Source organism: Eschscholzia californica, unplaced genomic scaffold, assembly GCF_041429995.1.
Source record: "Eschscholzia californica isolate CP2 unplaced genomic scaffold, dmEscCali1.0.p SCAF_3, whole genome shotgun sequence".
NCBI classification, from domain to species: Eukaryota; Viridiplantae; Streptophyta; class Magnoliopsida; order Ranunculales; family Papaveraceae; genus Eschscholzia; species Eschscholzia californica.
In genome coordinates this window covers 18,294,046-18,318,418 of record NW_028238420.1, presented here as the reverse complement: position 1 = coordinate 18,318,418, position 24,373 = coordinate 18,294,046, and the positions used below count along the sequence as shown (strand labels likewise).

At 36.4% G+C, this 24,373-nt stretch overlaps 2 protein-coding genes across 2 annotated transcripts; both read left to right on the top strand.

Annotated features, from left to right (window-relative positions):
* The first annotated feature begins 9,014 nt into the window (after positions 1 to 9,014).
* Positions 9,015 to 11,220, top strand: PNM1 (Pentatricopeptide repeat (PPR) superfamily protein). The gene has a single exon (XM_086669780.1). The coding sequence runs from the start codon at positions 9,297 to 9,299 to the stop codon at positions 10,893 to 10,895; it is 1,599 nt and encodes a 532-aa protein (XP_086525906.1). The 5' UTR covers positions 9,015 to 9,296; the 3' UTR covers positions 10,896 to 11,220.
* Positions 11,221 to 15,089: 3,869 nt separating this feature from the next.
* Positions 15,090 to 18,205, top strand: LOC147548812 (putative UDP-arabinopyranose mutase 2). Its single transcript, XM_086668921.1, has 4 exons — positions 15,090 to 15,749; positions 16,947 to 17,197; positions 17,281 to 17,449; positions 17,528 to 18,205. The coding sequence occupies exons 1-4, from the start codon at positions 15,426 to 15,428 to the stop codon at positions 17,861 to 17,863; spliced, it is 1,080 nt and encodes a 359-aa protein (XP_086525047.1). The 5' UTR covers positions 15,090 to 15,425; the 3' UTR covers positions 17,864 to 18,205.
* The last annotated feature ends 6,168 nt before the right edge of the window (positions 18,206 to 24,373 follow it).

Below are 24,373 nucleotides of genomic sequence, written 5' to 3'. Positions count from 1 at the left end.
ATATTAACGCATATCAGGTAATATCGTTATCCGAAACGAAAACAAAATTTTACATTTTAAGATAAATTAACCATTAAATCTAAATAATAAATCTCAACCATACATTTTATTTATTATTATTAATAAATTTTTATTACTGATGAGATACGAATATTTATCGGATCGGATATTGGTGTATCCGATAAGCAGATATCCGATAAGGAATATTTGAATCCATATCCGAAATTTTGGATATTTTCTTAAAATTTGAATACGGATAGGATGTTAAATATTCGGATATCCATTAACAGGCTTATCACCTACTATTCGGTTATGAAGAACCGGTAGGCCTTTATTAGTATGTAGGCAAGCGACGCCTTATCGAATAGTTGACCACTGAAGCGCACACATGGATCCGCTACCCTGGCATGACCTATCGGGCTAGCTTGTGCTCTCATAACGCATCGAATAATTAATCCCACCCAAACAAAAGATGCACTTAGAATATGTCATGACTTACCCAGATGACTATAAAAGCATCATCGTGTAGCAGAGTCATACACTCACGACGATACTACTATCTCGTCTTGAGGAACATCATATCTCCGACCAGATTTGACACTACCTCGCAAAGTAATTCATTAACCACTCGAAGAGTACCCAAACATATGAATGAACATATAATAATATTAAATGATCTTGATGTCTCCGAAAACCCTCCTAACAGGTAACATCCACCAAAGAAGAAGAGTGTTTTTGTGTCTCATGGTAGGATAAATCCTACTTAAAGGCAAACTTTTACAAGTTTTCACTTTTAGGGATTAAACATTTTCTTATTAAATAAAAACTCGGGTAAACACCGTTTTTCATTTTAGTGAAAACATTGTAAGTCTCAACCACAAGTCATAACAGAATTCAAACCACACATACCAGTGGCTTAGCGAAATAAATAAACAAACATTGCACTGGGTCAATCCCCTAATCACTCAAAGGGTCGGAATATCCCAACTCCCAATCTCTCTCGGATCCCATTTTGGGTAAAGTAGAATGATCGCTACCAAACGACCGACCATGCACAGAGTGTATCCCTTAACATGAATTCATGGCTAATCCATAATAGAAAAATAAACAAGGTGACCAACCAATGTCAGACGTCAAACAGTCATTACCGCAACACGACTCAAGCAATTCCGCCACTATGTTATTACACATCTCAAGCAATTCCGCGGTCACATGTTTACATTCACATAAAACGATAACGCAGCTCAAGCGATTTCGCCACCACGTGATTATTTTTCAAAAAAATCAATTTATTATGCAAAGATAAACATCCATAACACAGAGCACACCACATGCATTTATATCATATCATAATTTGACCTAGAGAACGATAAAAAGAAGATAATAACTAAATATATATGTATATCTATATAGTGGTGAAACGGTAAACACCCATGCTCCAAGTAAAATTCATAGGACCCTACCTCAGATATAGTACAATTCAGGTTTGCTGTCCTCCACTTGAGACTTAGTATCTTCAAATTTTTCTTCTACATAGTGCTCCCCTCTTACTGAAAGTACAAAAGAAACAAGATGGTCAATTGACAGTCAAAAAACCGTCAGAGGTGATAATGAAACTTAAAATACACTAAGATGCATGAGAATGAACTCAGAAAAACCTATGAACGATATAAGATTCACTATAGAGCTCCGTCGAGTACTTAGCTTGCGTCCTAAACAACTGGATAACTCAATATAATCTTATCTGTAATTTCCAAGTCACCATATCATGTTGACTCTGACAATATGAATATTCTTAGCCAAACCCTCCATATAACAATGAACTGATGTATAATAGATACCCATCATATAGCAAACTACTCCAAAACTGTTCGTTATACAGAAATCGACTACTAGAAGTAATTCGGCAGCACCCTGTCTGCATATTCTGCATATGGGTACTCCCAATGAGTCCATAACATTCTAAACGAGTTCCAAAACATAATCATTAAAATAATTTAAAGAATAATCATCCCAATAGCTCCAATATATGAACCCACTATAAATTAGACCCAACTATATAATTTTCGATAGTAGCATCTAATAACTATCAAATTGAGACGAAACTAAAAATTTAAACTACTAGAAACGTATAGGAAGTCTAATAGGATTACTTGGAAGAAACGTCACAATTTTCTGACTACAGGCGACAAAGTAATTTGATTTTGCTTGTTGGTCGACTTGAGGAGACAAGAAAGTGGAGAAATGGGGTTTGATTTAGTTTTTAAAACACACAGATTGGGTGTCAAACGTTAATGAATAAGGTGGCCATGTGACATACTTTGATTTTAAGTCCATAAGTTCTCAATGTTTGATAAACAAGTCCCGCCATATAATAACCGACTAATTCGACCCCCATTTATAACTTTACAACCCTTCGTTTAACCATTTATTTTTCCACCCACAACTAACCATGAAGAAAATCTTGGCGTTTACTAATTCGTTCACAAATAAAAATTGCCGAATACAGTACGGTAGCAAAACAATGTACAATTTCTACGTGTGACTAGTCAAAATTACAATTTCCTAAGATCTACTAATGAACGCTCCAGCTCATCTAAAAAATTTTCAAAACCAAATCCTAAAAATCACTAGCATTGCTCGATGCTCTAACTTGTTCGATTCTCCGACTCGAAAATCTGGGTGCTACACTTGCCCTCTTGTGTATTATTACTACCATCTATACTTCATTGATTTGTATTAGACTTAACATAAAAAACAATGTAAGTTTGGTAAGACAAAAACAAAGAAGAAAAACTATATAAGTGCAAGCATGCTTATGCGTTTCTTTGACTTGTGTTTGGGTTCTTTTAATCATTCTCATGACACAAGTCGTAAAGTGATTAACATCTACACTTGCCTTCCTTTCGCCTTGTATGACACGGGGCAAAGACTTTTTGTTGTGCATTATCTTCGGAATAGTCGTAAAAGTGATTAACACTATCAAATTCCACCTAACTCTAGTTATTTCTAATGATTCGAATTCAACATGTTTTTTTTTATCATTCTCAGATGTTATTTCAAAAACATCCAAATCCTCATTGTTCAAGTTTATTTTTTGTCCCAACAGAGCTTCAACCTAAAAGAAAAATTAGAATAAGACAAATATATTCATTCATAAAGTGCAAATGCATAAAAACACAGATAATTACAATTTTTTTCACATAACACATGAAAATGTGGTTTAAATAATGAGTTCATTAATATTAAACATAAGGGAGCGGCTAAAAGCCCTCGTTAAAAATATTGTTGAGATTGACCAAGGTCAATCTTTGTTTACCACAAACATCTATTGCCACCCACTGAAATTTTGTATACGGATCAACCCATCTGAATGGTTTCGAACTGGTCCGAAACCAGTTCGTGATTAAGGTTCACGGGAGTATTTTTAATAGTGGTTTTGAAACATTCAGATTTACCACTCCGGATGGTTTCAGACTGACCACTCTGAGTGGAACCGGACTGACCAGTCCGAAATTTGTCGGGCTGGTCCGAGACCAGTTTGTGATTAGGGTTCCGGAGAGTATTTTAATGGTGGATTTGAATCGAAGTTCTTTCTCTCTCTAACGCCTCATCATAGATCAAGGTTGGTTTGAAATCAAAGTTCTTCCCATAATAATTTACCTTATTTCTCTCTCTAAAACAAGGTTCTTATCTCTCTAACTCCTCATTGTTGATTGATGATGATGGGTTTCGAAACAAGATTTTTATGATTTAAGAAGGAAAAGATATGAAGAAGAAGAAAGAGAAGAACAACAACAAGAGAAAAAGGGAAATAAACAAAATAATAAAAAAATAATAATAAGGGAGAGGGAGGGGGTTGGGCGGGTGCCTCCCTAGTATGCACCCAATCCGTACCGGGTGCCTACAGAGGGCTGGGGCTAACAACACTCTTAGCGGGATGCTATTAGCCGCTCCCTAAACATAATACTAAACAATAAAAGAAATTTAAGAACAAAAACAAGTTTAAAAACAAACACTAAGAAATTTAAGAACAAAAACTGAGAAATTTAAGAACAAACATATTATAACTTGCTGAACAAACACTGATAACAATTATAGGTTTTCTTTCATATTTTTGAAGTATACCTGACATTTCTCTTGCTTCTTAAAAATTGTTGAGAAAAACCAAAACGAACCGAATCCGGGATCGGGGTTCAGAATGAAACTAGAAGCTAAAAGGAAGTTGTAGAATGGAAGAAATAAAATCAAGCTAAAAGTTGTGAGGGGTTGAAATCGCGGGCCAAGAAGTCAATAGATACCAGAGGTCATTGACCGGAAGTCAGACCGTTAGTCGTTGTTAATTCATATATACCGACGACGTTCTTGGGATTAACATGTGACAGCAAACAAAAACCACGTGATGGTAAGATCCTTCGGACATTGGGGTGATGCCAGACAAAGAGACTCCGACGATGAAGTCAGTATATTTATATGACAAATATAAAAGAAACTAGAGACAGAGCTATGGAGTTATAAATGTTATCTGAGCAAAACGACTATTAGGAGAGAAGGTAATACAATAAAGGGTATGATTGCCTAACTCTTTGGTCCTCAAGACAGATAAAGTGGTCAACTACGTGCACTATTTGGTCACCAAGAGAGAGAAAATAGAGTGATGAAAAAAAGGTTGCCAAGTGAGAGAAAAATAGGGTCGCCCTCCTTGGTAAAGTAAAAGAGAAAGATAGGTCGCTTCTAGGTAAAGTAAGGTCGTCCTCTTTTGTGATAAAATAAGATCGTCCTCCATGATAAAGTGAGGCCGCCATACTTTTGTCATTATGAGAGAGAGTAGTAAGTCGACCTCTTCCGTGGGTATGAGAGAGAGAGAGAAAAAAAAAAAAGATATCAATTGTAGGTTGTTCCATCTAGGATTGGGTCCTCTATATGAGAGAGAAAGTGAGACAGTAGTAGTATTTTTATAGACAATTGGATACCTTGTAGGTGGTTTTGCTCGTCCTTATATAGTGGCGAACCTTGTGGTGAGTTGTCTCAAATGTGGTAACGCATGGAGTTGTCACCTTCAATGTGGATTATATAACGCCTCCAATAGATTTATCGAAAGGAAGAGGATTTCGGAGACGATCATAGTGAACGGTGTTCATTTTCATTGCCTTGTCTTCTTTTCTAATATATAATATATGCACGGGCAAGCACATGCATTCTCTACTTATTCTGGGTGCCCAATGGGTTGGACCCATTCTTTGTTTTTTTTTTTTTGATGAAGTAAACATAGCATTACTAAACGAAACATACAAGGTTCTAGCATACATCCATAAGAAGAGAAGGTAATACATTTCATATTTTCCTATTAACATTTCGTCTACCCCATTTAGCTATTGAGTCCGCTTCATTGTTGCATTCCCGGTTGATGAAAGTGAATATAGTTCCATCAAATTTACCACAGAGATCTTTGACTTGTTGCATGATCTTTTTAGATTGCCAGTGGAGACTAACATTTTGTCCATTGATGAAGTGAATGAGAGCTTGATTATCACTTTCGATATGAACGTAGTTAATGTTCAATTCCAAGGCCCACTTGATGCTATGAAGTATGGCAATGCTTTCACATTCTTCTGCGTTTTGGCCCCGTATGGTGTCTGCTGCTGCAATAACAAAAGCTGCCGTATCATCTCGGATGATACAACCGATCCCTGCAGGTTCTGATATCTTGGAGAAAGAGGCATCAACATTAATTTCAAGATAAGGTGTCGATGGAGGTTTCCATTTTTCCTTAGTGGATTTCCCCTTGCAAACTTTAGGTATATAAGATTCAATCTTAATAGGCGTTATGGTAATATTATTAATCCTTTCAATGACTTGTCTAGGATTTTGTTTAGTATTGGAGAAGCAGTTTTCACATCTCGCTTTCCATAAAAACCAAAGAATTTTGGCATAAAGTAGTCCAATGTCCTCTTCTAAGTTTCTCCATTGGTGTATCCATTGGATCGTTGAGTCAATATGATCAGTTCTGACTTGGTAATGAAACCATATCGCTTTCGCGAAGGTACAATGCAACATAACATGATCTAATGTTTCGTTATCATTACAGTTGATGCATAAGAATTGATTACCAATGTATTTACCTATTTTTGCCTTGACTGGTAGACCATCAGTGCAGCATTTTCATAAGAATAGTTTGACTCTATGAATAATATTCATGTTCCATATAAAGAACCAGTCTGTGTGACCCTGCATAAGGTTAGTATATCTAATTCTCAGTGATACATAGATTTATTAGAAAAGTTACCTGATTTAGTGAGAGTCCATCTAGGATTATCCTCATGATCGCTGTGGATATTAATACTCAGGATAGCGTTACATATATCAGTGTTAAAGCAACTCTGTAATCTGTTAGTATTCCAATTGTTGTTTTCCATTAGTTGTGAGACCCATTTGAGATTACTCTCATTATGATTCCTAATGGGCGGAGGGTAATCCGGTATCCAGTAGTCCTGCTAAATATCGATATTGTCTCCTTTGTTGATATCCCAGAAGATCAGATTCTTCATGTGAATAGACTGTTTATTAATGGATTTCCAAATCCAAGAATGGTTAGATTTAGGAGGGGTTGGTTTATAGGAGTTCGGGAAATATTTCCCTTTAAGAATTTTGACCCAGACTGCATTAGGATTTTTGATAATACGCCAATTTATCTTGTTCAGGAATGCCTGATTATCAAGAAGAGGAAGACAAATACCCAGACCACCGAATTTGCGAGGCTTACAAATGTTGTTCCAATTAAGAGTATGAAAAGTTTTGGATTTTCCCCACCAAAAAGTCCTTTGAACGGACTCAATGCTATTGCAAATGCCTTTAGGAATGGCAAAGCATTGCATTTGGTATCGGGGAACGGCCGCTGCTATAGCGACCAGCCTGAGAGAGAAGATGGGTTTGCCACTTGGCGAGTTTATTATGAATCTGGGAAATGATAGGTTGGAAAACAGACTTCTTGTTACTATTAATGAATAAATTGGTGCCGAGGTATTCGTCTCCAGCCGAAGAATAATGAACCTTGAGCTCCCGAGTAATCATCCGTTTGAATTTAAGGTGGGCATTTTTAGAGAAGAAGATGTTAGATTTAGAATAGTTGATCATTTGACCCGAGGCATCACTGAATTCCTTCAGAATGATTTTAAGATTGTGGATGTTCTCAAGAGAATTTTGCCCAAAGATAATACAGTCATCCGCAAACAGAAGATGATTAATAATGAGCTCCGAATTAGGCACAGGAAAACCTATAAAGGTATTGCTGGCAGTATTTTTCTCCAGTAGCCTACTAAGGCCCTCCATAGCAATCGCAAACAGGAAAGGCGAGAGAGGGTCACCTTGACGAATACTACGGCTCACATTAAAGGTCATACCTGGACGACCATTAATGAGAACAGCCATAGAACTGGTAGAGAGATAGGTTTTGATGAGCTCAATCCATTTCTGATGAAAACCCATCAGATGCAGGGTCGGCCCTGAGTTTTTGGTGGCCCGAAGCGAAATCTAAAATTGGGGCCTTCTATATTATACACAAATTCAAATTTCCTCTTAAATTCTCCGAACCTAAGGTCGACCCTAAGCCCTTCCTATGAAAATATAATTAAAAACTTAACATCTTTCCCATTATCCAAACTTCGTTCGAAAATGTATATATAACATCATTCCCATTAATTAATCAATAGTTTGCCTGCGAGACATGGTTCACCTTGTGTGATGCTAAAATGGGATAGGGGATATTTGGTCCATCTTTTTTTTTGTTTTCCCCACCATTTAGTTTAAGCATGAAAAGTTTAGGACTTTGTTCAATGACTTGAAACAAATAAGTAATTTTAGTTCCAAAATTACCTTGATTATATGGTCGCAAGAGCTATCGCTACATAACATAATTTAAAGTTACGTGTCTACAAAATCTCATATTAGATCGGATGTAAATATCTCCCAACAATAATGGTCATTTAGGTTCATGGAAGGCAAAATAAAATTTATCTAATTCAGATGACAAATACATTATGTATATAACATTGTTTTACGCTTTATATTGTCGGAGAAAATATCAAATTGTTTTTTTGCTACCAGCCACCACATTCTGAGCTTCCTATTATGAGAAAATTTTGATTTGTTGTAAATAAATTTTAGTATCTAGGAGGGTTAAAATACCCTAGCTTATTGACAACTCTAATTAGAAATAACTAAAAACATAAAAAAAGAATATTAGAAACCATCCAAAAAATGAAACTTAAATTAATTTTGTTTTAACAACAAGACGAAAATTAATAAAGTAGAATTCAAATTATCATATCCTTATTACATTATAACAATAAAAGTAAAGAACATTAATGAAATAACTTAGCAGTGAGGTAAAAAAAAGAGTTAAGTATCTGCTAAACGATTATTTCTTTTGTATCGACTCTACAATATAATATAATACCAACTAATATTATAAGTTTGTAGCAAAAAAATCTAATATTGTAATATATAATAATATAAATAAACACGTCCTATATATTAAATGCGAAGAAGAGGTATGGAACTAAAGGATTGAGAGTCTAACACTAGGGTTAAGTTATAAATGGGTCAACAAGAAGTGTGGGCTGGACTGGTGTGAGGGCCTTTAAACTCTTGTTTTAAAATGTGGCCCCTCATCATGTTCTAAAATTTTTGGGGGCCTCTTAAAGTCTATCTATAAGAGTTATAACATGTGGGGGCTTTTAAAATCGGTTACTAAAATGTGGCCCCTATCAGGTGGTGGCCCAAAGCGAGGCTTTGCCTGCTTTGGGCCCAGGGTCGGGCCTGATCAAATGCATAACTTTCTCTAAATAATTCCATTTTATCCAATCAAATGCTTTGGACATGGGTTAGACCCATTCTTAGTGTGTAGGTTTATTTAGCACGTATGCCCATGATTGTTGATTTTTAGGATCCTTTCTCGATAACAGATTGAGGTCCATACAAAAGTTAGAGAGAAAAAGAAAAACGATCTTGGGTTGTCGAGAACAAGAGACATATAGTTCAACAAAAAAAAAAAGAACAAGAGACATTTTGGTAGATAAAATCTGGACCAGATTTCATGTACCGGAGAGACTAAAAGCAAAATCTCGAAGAAATGAGGGACCTATGTTAAACTCTAGGAGAGATTTGAGGTCAAGTGCCACCCAGGACAAAACTCGGGTCCGTCAAATTCTTCTTCCCTATCATTACCGGAAAATGAATTAACCCTTTAGGGTTTCAGTCTTTCTTAGCCCCGTTTTGGCAGTCTCAGCGTACCAACAATGGCGGCTCTGCAACTTCGGAAATTTCTCCTTCGTTCCATCTCTTCCTCCTCCACTTCTCATTCTTGGTTGTCTGTCTTCAAACCACAGATTCTCTCTCCTCTACTTAATCGATCAACAATCTCTTCTTTCCAACCGAGTGATTATCATCATCCTCATCATTTACTGAATCCATCTCACTTTTTCCCATCTAGAAACTTCTCCTCATCATCTTCTCTTACCCACAAAAAAGATAAACATCAACTAGAGACTGAGAAAATCGCCCATTCAATTTCAACTGAGCTTCTCAAGGACGTCGATTCAGAGTCTCTCTCTCTAACTCAACGTCTTGATCTTCATTTCTCTCATATAAAGCCAACTCCTTCTCTCATCCTTCAAGTTTTGAATCTCTCTTCTGAAGCTGGTCGAACAGTTCTAGGGTTCCATCAATGGATCTCAACACGTCCAGGTTTTAATCACACTGACGAAACTTTTTCTTATGTTGTTGATTACTTTGGTAGAAGGAAGGATTTTAAAGTTATTCATGATATTCTTATTGATGGTCGTGGAATTACTGGTCCTAAAACCCTAGAATCCTCTATTGATCGCTTAGTTAGGGCTGGCAGAGAGAGTCAGGCTGTTTCGTTTTTTGAGAAAATGGAGCAAGATTACGGCTTTGTTCGTGATCGAAAATCCCTAAAAATGGTGGTAGCTTCTCTTTGTCATAATGGGTTTGCTAGTTATGCTGAGAAAATGGTGAAGAATCTTGCACACGAGTTTTTTCCCGATGAATCTACTTGTGATTTGTTGATTAGGGGATGGTGTGTTGATGGGAAACTTGACGAAGCAAGGAGATTAGCTGCGGAAATTTATCGCGGAGGGTTCGAACTTGGTACATCCGCATATAATTCTATTCTTGATTGTGTTTGTAAACTTTGCAGGCGTAAAGATCCATTTCGATTGCAATCCGAGGCCGAAAAGGTTCTTGTCGATATGGATTTTGCTGGAGTACCACGAAATGTGGAGACCTTCAATGTATTGATTTCGAATTTCTGCAAAATTCGGAAAACAGACGATGCACTGAACCTGTTTGATAGAATGGGTGAATGGGGATGTAGTCCGAATGCCGAATCTCATCTTCTTCTTGTAAAAAGTCTCTATCAAGCTGCTAGGATTGGTGAGGGAGATGAAATGATTGACAAAATGAAATCTGCTGGATTTGGAGAAGCTCTTGATAGGAAAGCTTACTATGAGTTTCTGAAAATTTTGTGTGGAATTGAAAGGATTGATCATGCTATGAAACTATTTATGAAAATGAAGCAGGATGGTATCGTTCCTGGTATCAAAACTTATGACTTGTTAATGGGTAAATTGTGTGCTCATGGGCAAGCTAATAGGGCTAATTCTCTCTTTTATGAAGGAAAGAGAAGAGGTTTAGATATGGTTTCTAAAGTGTATAAATTGGATCCGAGATTTGCCAAGAAACCTAAGGTTAAGAAACCAACAGTGAAAAAGAGAGAAACATTGCCCGAGAAAATGGCTAGGAAGAGGAAAACACTTAAGAAGCTCCGGTTGAGTTTCGTGAAGAAACCAAAGAAAATGATGAGAAGAGCCTATTAATTTGCAACTAGAGTGGTAATCGCTTTAGCCATGTCAGACATCAACGGAACAAAGCTTATCTCTGTGGTATTTTGTTTGTTTTTCGCGCTTCATGTTGTTTGTTTACTCTTGGCAACTTTAGGAAATTGCGATCTGTTCATTTCAATTTTGCTCACATATCTTCTGCTTTCGACTTTGCATATGAAGAATTCTCATTGTAGTAAGTAGTTACTAGTTAACACCACTTGATGAGTATTATCTGTCCAAGACCTCTAGGGGGTTCAGCTATCAAAATCATAATTTACTGGAAACAATCAGTAACAAATAAATTAGTGTTTACTTGCTATTCGTATTCTTGATTAGACTTTTGCCTTGTTGTATAAAGTCAGTAGCATCTACTAGCTGAGTTTTATGACACGATAAAATAGTTAACTAGTTAAATTGTATGATTTTAAGTTCTAGAGAGATAGTATTTGTCATGTAGAGATGATATTGTTTTATTCGAAGTGTACCTAATGTGTAGACGTAATAGAAAGTATAGTCCACTACCCATGATAGACCAAGGAATTAAATTTTGGTTTCGGTCAATATGTGGGTGGGCACGGGGTGGAAATAAGTTGGACATTTCGGCCGAAATATTTCGGAAGTTAATTCCTCGAGTCGGACATTGTTAAGAGAAAGTTGTTGAATATAGGTTTCATTTTGGAATTTATTTCTTTCGATAGGGTGGAGTATGAAAGAAGTATGCTTATCGCATACCACATCATGGGCACGATAACTTACTGTTTATTGGTACGTGGAAGATCGTCTATTTAATTACTGTAACACAAAGAAAAAATCAATTTATGACATTCTTAGCAACCTAGATATTTGCAAACCAGCTGTTTGACTTTGACGACAAAATTCTCCAACTTCTTGTCATTACTGCAGATTATCTATGGAGTAAGTAACTCAAGATTGACTTAGAATGTTGAATATCAGCCCCAGAATGTAGTCATTTACCTCAGAAGTCCTTAATTATTGTGATGCTCAATCGAAGAAGACATAGGAAGAGCATCCTGAACCGATCCCATTGTTTATTAGTAATTTAGATTTCAGTGTTGGTCTGTTGGTGCCTGTATCTAAAGTTTCAAAAAACTTATCTATTATATCTTTTTGGACATCCATATTGGTACAGCCTTACACAGGAAGGGTGTAGACACGGCACGCATATCTCCGATAAATTAGCACATTAACATAAGAAGTTTAAGCCAAAATTTCAGTTAGAAATCATCCAGAGTAACCATATTGTTGTTCATGTTTCATGACACACAGACATAGTAGTATGTACAAGCATATAGCCTGGTGATCGATCACCGTAGATCACCTTTGTTAGTAGATCACGTTTGTTAGTAAAGGGTGAGGGATATGGAGGTGTTTTTGAGATATCTACCCTGAGAAAACACTTGAGGGAACATTTGTTTTTCTAAATGATATTGGCTGATCAATTTTCCAGCTTGGACAATAGCTAAATAAACTATTCACGATTTTTTTTTTGTTGAAAGACTATTCACGATCTTGGACTGCTGTATTTTCAGTTACGGTGACAACAACTTGCACGATTATAAAAAAAGCAGATGTTAACTTTTGCAGAGTTTCGGTTCATTTTATGTTCCTCCGTTCTTCTGTATGTTGGAGTGGACGTTATTCATATTTAACTTGAGTTTGTCATTCATTCTACAACACTAAGAACACTAGGACAGTAAATACGGGAGTTGTTGACAGGGGGTTAGAGCATCTCCAATGTAACACACATTCTAAAACTTAAGAGTGTGGCTTAGGATTTTTTAGATCTTCTCTTTAAAAATCATCTCCAATGAGAAACTCAACATGAATCTTTAATTTTATGGTAAAAAAAGATGTTTTAGAGTTTCTCTCGAGTGTTGCATTGGAGAAGGTTTTCAAATAGAGTATCTTTGAACGTAAATGTGAGAAACAGATCATTCAGAGATCCACTCTTCACATTTGTGACATCTAGGATTTTTAGAGTTTTTCTTAGGTCATTGGAGATGCTCTTAGTGGCCATTTTCTATGATGATGTCGAATGTGGTATTCTCGGTAATCTTCTTGATAATCGAGCTTAACGGTCAGATAATGAATTTGCTTCAATTGTGACACGAAGTCTGCAAAGAACAAAGAAAACACTCCGATGCCCAAATAGTGTGTTTTTTGCAGTTTAAGGAATTAATTTGAAGTCTGAATTTAGGATTAGACCTTTGATCCTCTTTTAGAGGAAACTTGATATGCTTATAAGGATTTATAGACTCCACAAGCCTATTGAGCGCCTATAAATGGAGGGGGCTCAGACTAGAACCGAATGCCAGATAGAATCTCACAACTCGAATATTCTCGCAGGCACTATAGTGAGCTAATCTTCTCTCTCGCATTCATCATCTTTTTATCGATTACTTGAGATGACGACAATCTACCTTCAAGCTCAAACACCTTCGAATTCTACTAGAATTTTCGACCGATCCAACTTCTCGATTTGTTGCAATCTTTGATCGGGTTAACCTCTCGACTTGCTCTAGGAAACTAACCCGACCAAATACCACGTAAAGTCGAAGCTTTGGCTGCTCTATTAGTCGAGCCACCCTCTGACGATACAATATATTGATACCCTTGGCATTATATTTCTTCTCTTTCTTTATCTTTCTAGTTTGCTAACTTGACCTTCAGAACCCCTTAGGCCGTTCCGGTGTCCCGACTGCATAGGTCAACTTGTCTTTTATTTATCTACAAGTCCAACCATAACTTCGTGTACGTTGAAGTTTAAAGTCAAGTTTTTGATGTCCACCTTCCTACATTCTAACATGTGATTTTCTACTGTCCACAACCACCACCTCCAATAACCACACACCCATTTCTTTTCTCTTTCTCTCTATTTCTTCTTCCTCCTCTCCTCACACCACCACTACCACCACCACCACTTCATCCATTTATAAATGAAATGTGAAGGAGAGAGAGATGATGTGGCCCGAGGTGGCGGTCGGAGGAGAATAGAAAAAGATTTGGAACTTTTTTTTAACTTTATCGACAATGACAATATGCGGACGATCATTACACGTGTGGAGAAACGAGGGTAGTGACTGGTGTGTGTTGGAGAAAACAATATACAAAAGGGCAGACTGAATCACTCATAATTTTGTAGGTGGAAAGTTTTCTTACTTCCTAAAAGTGCTGGCCTTGGTATATTACTGAAGAATTTCTTAATGGCAATACTTGTTGATGTTAAGTACCATCTATTATATAAAAAAAATACCATCTATTATATAAAACAGAAGGGAAAACGATGACTGGGACAAACATCATTTTTTAATAAAGGAAATTGTCTAGAAGCCCTTCTCTAAATTCATAATATAGCCCTTCGTAGAAATAAAGTTACCTATTAAGAAAAACAATAATCGTTTCCTTCTTAGAAATAAAATAACTAATTTAAGAAAAAAAGAAACAAAATTAATTTCAAGGGTTAAAAAAGAAATTAAAATCTCTCTCACTCAATAAAATAATAACTAATTTAAGAGAGAATAAACAAAAGAATAATACAAAAAAAATAATAACTAATAAAAATCTCTCTCTCTCAATAAAATATCTATATATTAAAACAGAATGACTGGGACAAACACCTTTTTTTTTTTAATAAAAGATATTGTCTAGAAGCGCTCTTAAAGTTTAAAATATAGTTACCTATATTAAGAAAAAAAAACAATAATCTTTTCTTTCTTAGAAAACAATAATCTTTTATTTCTTAGAAAACAATAATCTTTTCTAAGAAAAAAAAACAATAAAGTTACCTATTAAAAAAAACAATAATCTTTTCTTTCTTAGAAAAAAAATCTCTAATTTAAGGAAAAAAAATTTCAAGAGTTAAAACCTATTTAAAAAACAATAATCTTTTCCTTCTTAGAAATAAAAATTCTAATTTAAGAAAAAAAGAAACAAAATAAATTTCAAGTGTAGTTTAACAATAAATTACACTTGAAATTTAACAATAAATTTTGTAACATGTAATTTATACAAGTGTCCGTGCCCTAGGACACGGAATATACACTAGTTTCTAAGTATTTCAACAAAAAAACTATTTTTTAAAGTTAGATCTCAAGTTATACGCATTTTAACAATTTTTGGCAGCTAATATTTCCCTATTATTCTCTACTTGCCACATTGAACCAACTTAATTAAGAAATAGATCATCACAAATAAGAAGAATAACTATTTTACTTGGTTGCCTTCCGTTTTGTCTTGTATGGGAAACGGATCCATGTTCTACTCGCACCATTTAGGGACAGAGATTAATTACACCCATTAACCCTCTATTTACTTTGGAAGAATAAAAGCCGATGAAACCGGCTATTTTGAATAAGTCTTCTTTTGTTCACCCGTGTGAACCGACCCGATTCACACGGGTCAACTCCTTTCACAAAACACTTATATATCATCATCCCTTTTTCTTTCTACAATCCGACCCTTTCTTCTCTCTCTCTCATCTCTGATTCATTTCTCTCTTTAACAATGGCGGATTCTGCTTCAAAACCCACACCTCTATTGAAAGATGAACTTGATATTGTCATACCCACAATCAGAAACCTTGATTTTCTTGAGATGTGGAGACCTTTCTTTGAACAATATCATTTGATCATTGTTCAAGATGGTGATCCTTCTAAGACTATTAAAGTTCCTGAGGGATTTGATTATGAACTCTATAATCGTAATGATATTAACAGGATTTTGGGTCCTAAAGCTTCTTGCATTTCATTCAAAGATTCTGCTTGCAGATGCTTTGGTTATATGGTTTCCAAGAAGAAATACATCTTTACCATTGATGATGATTGCTTTGTAAGTACCCATCTCATCTTCATAGTATGATTTAGTTCATCTTGTTGAATTCTGATCTGGGTTGTTGTTTTTTGGTGACGTTGATATTAGATCTGACATTATTGACTGATTATGAAGCTTGGGTCAGTTTGGATTTGAATTATATACTATGGTCCTACACTAAATTGTAAATCTGGAATGAATTTAACCTGCTTTTCTAACCAGTTATTTCAAACATTTGATGATTGATGTATACTTTTAAAAGACAAAATAGTTGATGTTGTTTTCTAGATTGAAATGATTTCTTTGATCTGATCATTTTTTTTTTAATTATTTTTTAATGCTGCATGTTGTTCCTCTGATTGTCATTTCTGACCAACCTTCCTGCTAATAAAGTAAGGATCTGATGTTAAACTTACGAGTAATGCTAGAAAACAAGAAAAACTAGGCGTACTGTGGGCAGAAATTCTATGTGGTTTGTTTTGATTCGTTGTTTAGTAGATCAGAATCATATAAAGCACGAATAACGACAATCCACATATGATTTCTGCCTAGAGTCTGTCTGGTTTTTTTTTTGTTCTCTGACATTTTTCCGAATTTATTTCGGATCTCTAATAAGGTTACACATTTATTCTGATCTGGTTTTTAAATTTACATGTCTCAAGTTACTTTGATTTGTATTCTATTTAATGCATCTGGTAATCTGAGTTCTGTAAAAAGTGGATTGGATAGATGGAGTTGCTTATAGCTGTTTGAAATGGCCTTATTGTTCATTTCTTTCTTGGTTTGTTTATTGTAAGATCTTATTGGGTATAACCTGGTGCCTACTAACACAGACGCGTTTGTTGAGCACTATTATGTTTAATCTTTGGAGGAAATTTCTTCATCGATCTTAGTCAATAACCTACAACGGTTTCAGCTTTGAGAAGGCAGCACCCATCCTATAGCCAACACTCATTCTGTAGCTAAAATTTACTATGAATCACGTGAATTAAAAACTTCTATTAAATGTTTTGCATTAAACAACCAGGATTGACTACAGAAGAAAGGAACAACCATGACTTATCGTGGGGTTTGTTCAAGTCAGCAAAACCCTTTGATTTATGAAAGATTATTGAGCATATTTTTTGTGCATTTTGAACTTACAAATGTAATTGATGGAGCTTGGTGCAAATTCTCTTTGTATTTAAACATGGGATATCTTTCTTTGTTTCATAGGTTGCCAAGGATCCATCAGGCAAAGATATCAATGCACTTGAACAACACATCAAGAACCTTCTCTCTCCATCAACTCCCCTTTTCTTCAACACCCTCTACGATCCATACAGAGAAGGTGCTGATTTCGTTCGTGGGTACCCTTTCAGTCTCCGCGAGGGTGTTCCCACAGCTGTTTCTCACGGTCTATGGCTCAACATTCCCGATTACGACGCTCCCACCCAGCTCGTTAAGCCTCGTGAGAGAAATACTAGGTAACTTAATTTGAACCTAATCGATTCAGATGAAAATACTGTGTTTATTATACTCGTTCTTACTCCTTGTTGCATCTTTTCAGGTATGTTGATGCAGTTCAGACAATTCCCAAGGGGACCTTGTTCCCTATGTGTGGTATGAATCTTGGGTTTGACCGTGAGTTGATCGGTCCTGCTATGTATTTCGGCCTCATGGGTGATGGTCAACCAATCGGGCGATACGATGACATGTGGGCTGGATGGTGCATCAAGGTACCCTACATAAAAGAATTTTTTTACTTCACATGGAGATCAGCTTTGTGTGATATTTACGTAATATTTGTCGTGTAGGTGATATGTGACCACATGGGATGGGGAGTGAAGACAGGGCTGCCATATATCTGGCACAGCAAGGCAAGCAACCCATTTGTTAACTTGAAGAAAGAATACAAGGGTATCTACTGGCAGGAAGAGATCATACCGTTCTTCCAGTCCATCGTCATGCCCAAGGAGTGCACAACTGTTCAGCAATGCTATATTGAGCTCTCAAAGCAGGTAGCAGCTAAGCTCGGAAAGGTAGATCCTTACTTCACCAAGCTTTCAGAAGCCATGGTCACCTGGATTGAAGCCTGGGATGAGCTTAACCCATCTACTGCTGCCCCCAATGGCAGTGCCACCAAGGCATAGAGACAATCAATATGCAGGCACGCCTGCATATTGGCCTGTTAACCTGGTATCTTTACTAGCATAGGTCTGCACTTGGAACATTTGAGTCGTTTTAAAGTTTTCGAATTCTGCAATTTGGTATTATTAGTTACTATTTATCATTTCTCCTCCTAGGCACTCTATCTTTAAAGCTTTTCCCTTTGGGATCTTGGAGTAAGATATCTTTTGGTTTTTGTTAATGCCATCTTTATGTTTTTGTTTTAGTTTAAGGGTGGTAGTGAGACGAATTGTATTTGAATCTTATTACTTGATTCATGAGTTTAGATTTGAATAAAAGGTTTGAATATAATGATTTTCATTCTACTTTAGACTTGGCAATGATTGAGATAGATTGGTAGGGCTAGTGTGTTGGGTGCTCCTATAGTCGCCATCCTTTTGTTGCTTTAGGCGCCATAAGAGAGTCACTAACGGCAGTCAATTCAGATTTATACACTGAAGTGGGCCCTGTCTTGGCGCCCTTCCCTCCGTCTAGTCCGAAGGTTTACTTTTGGTCTCGGACTGAAAGTCTGAAACCAGTCCGGAGGCCATTCAATTTTTTTCAGACTAGAGAGATATTTAATTACTACTTACGAATCAGTTTAAAACTACTTAAAATCAATCTAAGACGGATGATAAGTATTTTTGAAGAGTTCAACCCGTTCCAAACAGAAAATGTCGTATGGGGGCCTAGAACAAAAAACACTAGAGTCTATAGAGGCACACCTATATGAATATTGGAAGGTGGTAATTAAGGGGAAGCACCCCGTTTGAATATGGTGGCCAATACGCGGACAACCGTTTTTCTTATATGGACAACTATTTTCGGGCCCGATGCGAGTCAACTATGCTTGACTTAGTTGACTTTGATTTAATAAGGGGACAACTCCATAAAGTCTTAAATACTAATAATTGGTAACTTGGGGACTACTAACAAAAATAATAGTTAAAGATTGAAAACCTAAACTGTCTTCTTCTTCATCTTCTTCCTTCTTCTTAGTCTTATTCTTCTTTCTTCACTTCTACTAAAAGTAAACTGTAGTTCCTACCATTTTTTTTTATCAAACCCTAGATGGATGAAGAAGACAAAATCTCTTCTTAGTCTTATTCTTCTTTCTTCACTTCTACTAAAAGTAAACTGTAGTTTCTACCATTTTTTTTTATCAAACCCTAGATGGATGAAGAAGACAAAATCCCTCAATCTGCACCTGAAGAAGTTTTTCCGGGCGTTTCTATAATAGGCATTAATGACATTGATGTGGTAAAACAGAACATAACTTGCGACGAAAATCTGGCAAAATCGGACAATTTTCCATATTTTCGTAGCAACTTTGCTTCTGTTATGCCGTATTTTCGGAGAAAACCGACGAAAATATTGCATAACAGAAGCTAAGTTGCGACGAAAATCTGGCAAGTTTTCTGATTATGTCAGATTTTCGTCGCAAGTGATGTTCTGTTATGTCATATTTTTGCACAACCCGAATTACCAGATCATCTTCCTCTTCACCATCGTTTTCAGAGTCGGAACCAATAGATCCATCTTCGTCTTCCACATCTTCTCTAATTTTCTCTGCCATCAGTACCTTCTTCTCCTTAATGGTCGGTTTTAGAGTTTTAGGGTTCTAACCTTTGTCTTTAGGGAGATTCTACAACAACTCCCTTGCCTTTGTTTGATGCCATAACCACCAATGCTTCTCCAAGGAGTTTTTCTCTCTAGAAATTTGAGTGATGATGAAGAAAAGTAATAGAAGAGATGAAAGACTAAACTAACCTAGGGTTTATGGATAAAGAGAGAGGTCATCAAATAATACATCTGATTATAAGAGGACTTGAGTGAAAATAATAGAAAGTTGTCCTCTTAGAAACTGATGTCCATATAAAAATTTAATTTTTTTGCGTTGTCCACAAAAGATAGTTGTCCATATAAGAAAAACGGTTGTCCGCGTATTGGCCACCTAGAATATAGGAAGGTGGTAATTAAGACTGTGTGGGAAGATTTCTTTGTTTTGTTATGAAAGTGAATTGTGTTGTGGTAGATATATAATAGGATGTGATTTGAAAGAGACATCTAGAACGGCCCCAGTATGTCCAAACTTTCTTTCTGTATTCCAATTTGGAGCAATATTGTTCAATAGCCATCAATAGAACCATCAATCTCTTGCTCCTCGGTGGAAGTCACCTGTCATTTTGATTTTGGTCAAATGACTCAGTAAATATTAAATTGTTTTTCGACTAAAATATTCTAATATAAATTCTTTTTCTTCACCCGATTGGTCCCACCCGCCTGAAAGAAGTCATCTTGTTGTAGGAGTTCTTCTCATCTCTCAAAGTTTCCCTTATTTGTTTTGCATTGATTTCTACTCACATCTGAACTTGGGGATTTGACTCTCTCTCTAGATTTTCTACTCACCAAGTTGCTATTTTTCTCTCTTGATTTCTATAAGTTGCTGCTAATGGTGGCCAACACGCCTCGTTTGATAACCGTGGCGTGTCAGACACACCACAGTCACGTCAGACACGACTTTGAGTCGTGTTGTGCCGTTTCTAGACTACAAGGTCTTGGTACAGAAATGCTGAATGGCAACGACCCAGCCGTTGTCGTGCTGTTCTCGTGGCTGTCCCAGTCGTGTTGTGCCGGATCGTGGCTAATGGGCCAGCTGTTGCCAAACGTAACAAAAGAAAGTATTAAATAATTTTCAAGTCAAACGTTGTGATCTTTGTTTAAACTTTAGAATCTACGTTTATTTTATTATTTAATAATTTTATTAACTATTAATTTTATCAATTAACAACTACTTTCAACAAAATAAGAATAATATTTTGTAAATTAAGTACCCGTTTCTAACGGGTTAGCGTGTCATCGCGGGTTAGGAACGTCACGGGCCGTGGCGTGTCGTGTTTCCGTTCCTAAAGTGCGTGGTTGACGGGTCCGGGAGCTTAAAATCCTAGACCCGCTTGACTCGTGACGGGTCGGCACCAGAGCCGACCCTGGCCCAAAGCGAGCAATGCCTCGCTTTAGGCCTCCAAAATTTGGGGGCCACATATGTGGGGGCGTCCATAAGAATTTCTACAAACTAAATGTTTTAAACTTGGCCCAACCCGTAACTAGCATGAGAGCGCCAACGTTCAGGATGTGTTGGCCGTGTAACTCAACAAATGGGCCCCACCAAATTATACAACTTTTCAACATATTCTCCAGCCTCTTGAGTTTTGGCACATGTAGTCCTTGTTCTTCATCTTCTATCTCCACTTTAACTTCTCACCACTCTTTAGTTTCATTATTTTCCACCCAGCTTCATCTCTCACATATTTTTAGGTGTATGTGTTTTTTTTTTGTTGAACTAGGTGTATGTGTTTATTAGTTAAGTTGTTATCTATTATGATATTAAATATTTCTTGTTGTTTTTGAGATAGATACAAAATACATAGGTTTAGAATATATGTAGTTTTACTTTTTTTTTTTTCTTTTTTTTTTTTAAAAATTTGACTTCATTCTCTATATTGTTATTGTTATTTTTTCCGCAGAAACGTTACTTGCAAAGTACAATTAATTTAATTATTATTTTTGGATGGTTTCCATCATTATCTTATTAAAGTTACGTCAAATGAGAGTTGTCAAAAAACTAGGAATTTTCTACTCTTTCGAATACTACTCCTATTTACAAACAAATCATATTCTGTCATCAATGGAGGTCGGGAAATTTGGCGCGTGGAAAATGTTTTTTGGTCTTCTTTCTGATAATATAAAACGTAAAACTGTTTTTATACGTAATATAATTAACAAAATAAGTTGATAAATTTTATTTTATCTTAGATAATCTAAATGACCACCTTTATTGGGAGACATCTCCTTTTAATTCAATATGAGATCTCATCAAACTCAATGTTTTAAGAAGTCACTCTAGGGGGAAAAGACTGTGATGCCTAAAGCAAGTGGTCTCAAATGCCAAAGATAAAATCGTCCTAATATCCTCTGGTCCCATTTTAACATCACAAAAACTGCACCCATAAGTGTTTTTGAATGAAGGGGAAAAATGTTTAGTTTCTACATATTGTGGGATTGCCTAGGAGTCGACGTAGTTTAATGAGGGTCTAAGGTAAATTTTGAATTTGATAATTCAAGGGGCCTCATTTTTGGACTTTGCTTCGGGCCACCTAAAATTCAGGGCCGGCCCTGGTCGGCACGGCACGACACGACACGCGACGTTCCGTGCCGTGTCGTGCTGCCTTATAAACGGGTTGTGCCGGTCCGTTTTCGTGCCGACACGACCCGTTGGCCACCACTAGTTGTTGCATATGAAAGCCTAAGGCGGTTGTGGAAGAAGCAATTGAACCACCATAAGGCTAAAAAAACTTCCCCTTCAGGTAGTTCTTAACTTGATGAAAAAATCCAAATATATCTAATTTGATTAACAAAATCATAGTTTTTTAAATATAAATATGTGGTTTGTTTTTGAATCTTGTATGTTGTTCACCAAATGTTTGTTAATAATCCTCTATGATTGTCGATATTTCGATGTTATCTACTTTATGCATGTCTTATTTGTTGATGTTTTGTAAGGCTTTCCAAGTGTTTATTCAAAGTCCACCATGTGCTTAATATTTTATGGGTTATTTCCCTAATAGCCCCCAACTTTGTGACCAGTTTCCTGCCTAGCCCCTACTTTATCAAAAATACCCAGATGACCCCCTTTTTTAGATTCCGTTATAACACCGTTACCTAGTCATCGTTTCTCTCTCCTCCATCTCACTACCTCTCTTCTCCATCTCATTACCTCTCTCTGCCACCTCACCTTAAAAAATTCTTTTTTTTCCTCTCTCTAAAAAAAAATAATCTCCCTCTCTAGATCTGGTTCATATGAAGGTCTGTTGCACAGATCTGGTTCATATGAACCAGATCTAGAGAGAGAGAAAGGAGAGAGAAAATTTAATTTTTATCTTTTAGAGAGAGAGATAGAGGAGAGAGGAAATTTTAATTTTTTTTTTAATGAAGGTCGCCGGCCAGAAAATTGGTCGACCGACGACCTTCGCCGATGAAGACGATGAGGTGGCCAGAAGGTGAGGTGGCAGAGAGAGGTAGTGAGATGGAAGAGAGAGAAATGATGACCAGGTAACGGTGTTATAACAGAATCTAAAAAAGGGTGCCATCTGGGTATTTTTGATAAAGTAGGGGGCTAGGCAGGAAACCGGTCACAAAGTTGGGGGCTATTAGGAAAATAACCCATATTTTAGGCCAACGCTTTGGGGAAAGCTAAATAGTTTCCGGGGTGTGAAATTTTAAACGGAATATGTAAAATTTTAGAAAATTTTCGGGGAAATAAAAAAAAACACTCCACCTCACCTCACTCTCTCTCTCTCCACCTTACCTCTTTGTCTTCTCTGATTAGGTCGCCGGCCGGTGACCATGAAATTTTTTTTTTTTTCACTCTCTCTCTCTAGAAACTCCCGCGAAGATAAAGAGGTGAGGTGGAGAGAGTGAGGTGAGGTGGAGAGAGAGAGAGAGCTGAGGTGGAGAAGTATTTTGTTTTCCCCCTAAATAAAATTGTCAAACAAAATTGACCAATTTTTGACCAAGTCTTCACACCCCGGAAACTATTTAGCTTTCCCCAAAGCGCTGGCCATATTTTATTCTCCGTGGTAAAGTCCACCATGTGCTTCTTGCTAACAAATTACTTCAATTTAGAAGTGTATATTAATTGTTTGTTTCTTAATAATTTTGTAGCGAATTTTGCTTCCTTTTTGGAGTCATAACTTGGTAATATTGGTGTATTGATCAGGGCATTCGCGTTCATTAACTTTAAATTCTATGCCCATTACGGTATTATGTCATGTTTTTGTACGTATTTTGATGGTTAGTAGTACTTTTAATATTCACGAGTAAATTTATGTTTTTTTTGTAGGGTAATTCGTACTAGAAGATGTGAGCATCTAGATATTCCATGGGCTGGATTGGAAAATATGAACAATAATAGTAAATAATATATTGGTGGTAAACAAGCCGAAATAGCTCTACCAGACGGGATAACACTTAAAGATCTTCGTAAAGTGGTAAGTGAAATATTATGTGAAGGACTGAGAGACTTGTTTGACAAAATTTGTTTTTTACGACTCTAGTGACTGTTCAAAGTACTTCACATATGAAATGATTTTTGAGCGTAACTTAAACATTTTTGTTAAGTTGTGAAAAATAATTTTCCCAAGTGTATTCCATTGTACGTTACCGTGGAAGTGGTGCTGATCAAAATGTGTGTTTGTAGAATTAGTCAGAATAGTGAGACTGCTTTGTTGAACGTCGTTATGTTCCTCTCGATTTGGGGGCGACACCTGCAAGGAACTCGGAAACCTCTCCAACGCTCAAGACATTGAATATTAAATAAAGCCGAGATTTTGGAGTTGTTGTATTGTTAAGTTCGTATCTTGTATCAAGGCGTAGCTTTACCTTTTATTGACCTTTGTAGTCGACGATATCTAGCAGTTCAGATGAGGCGGTTGTAA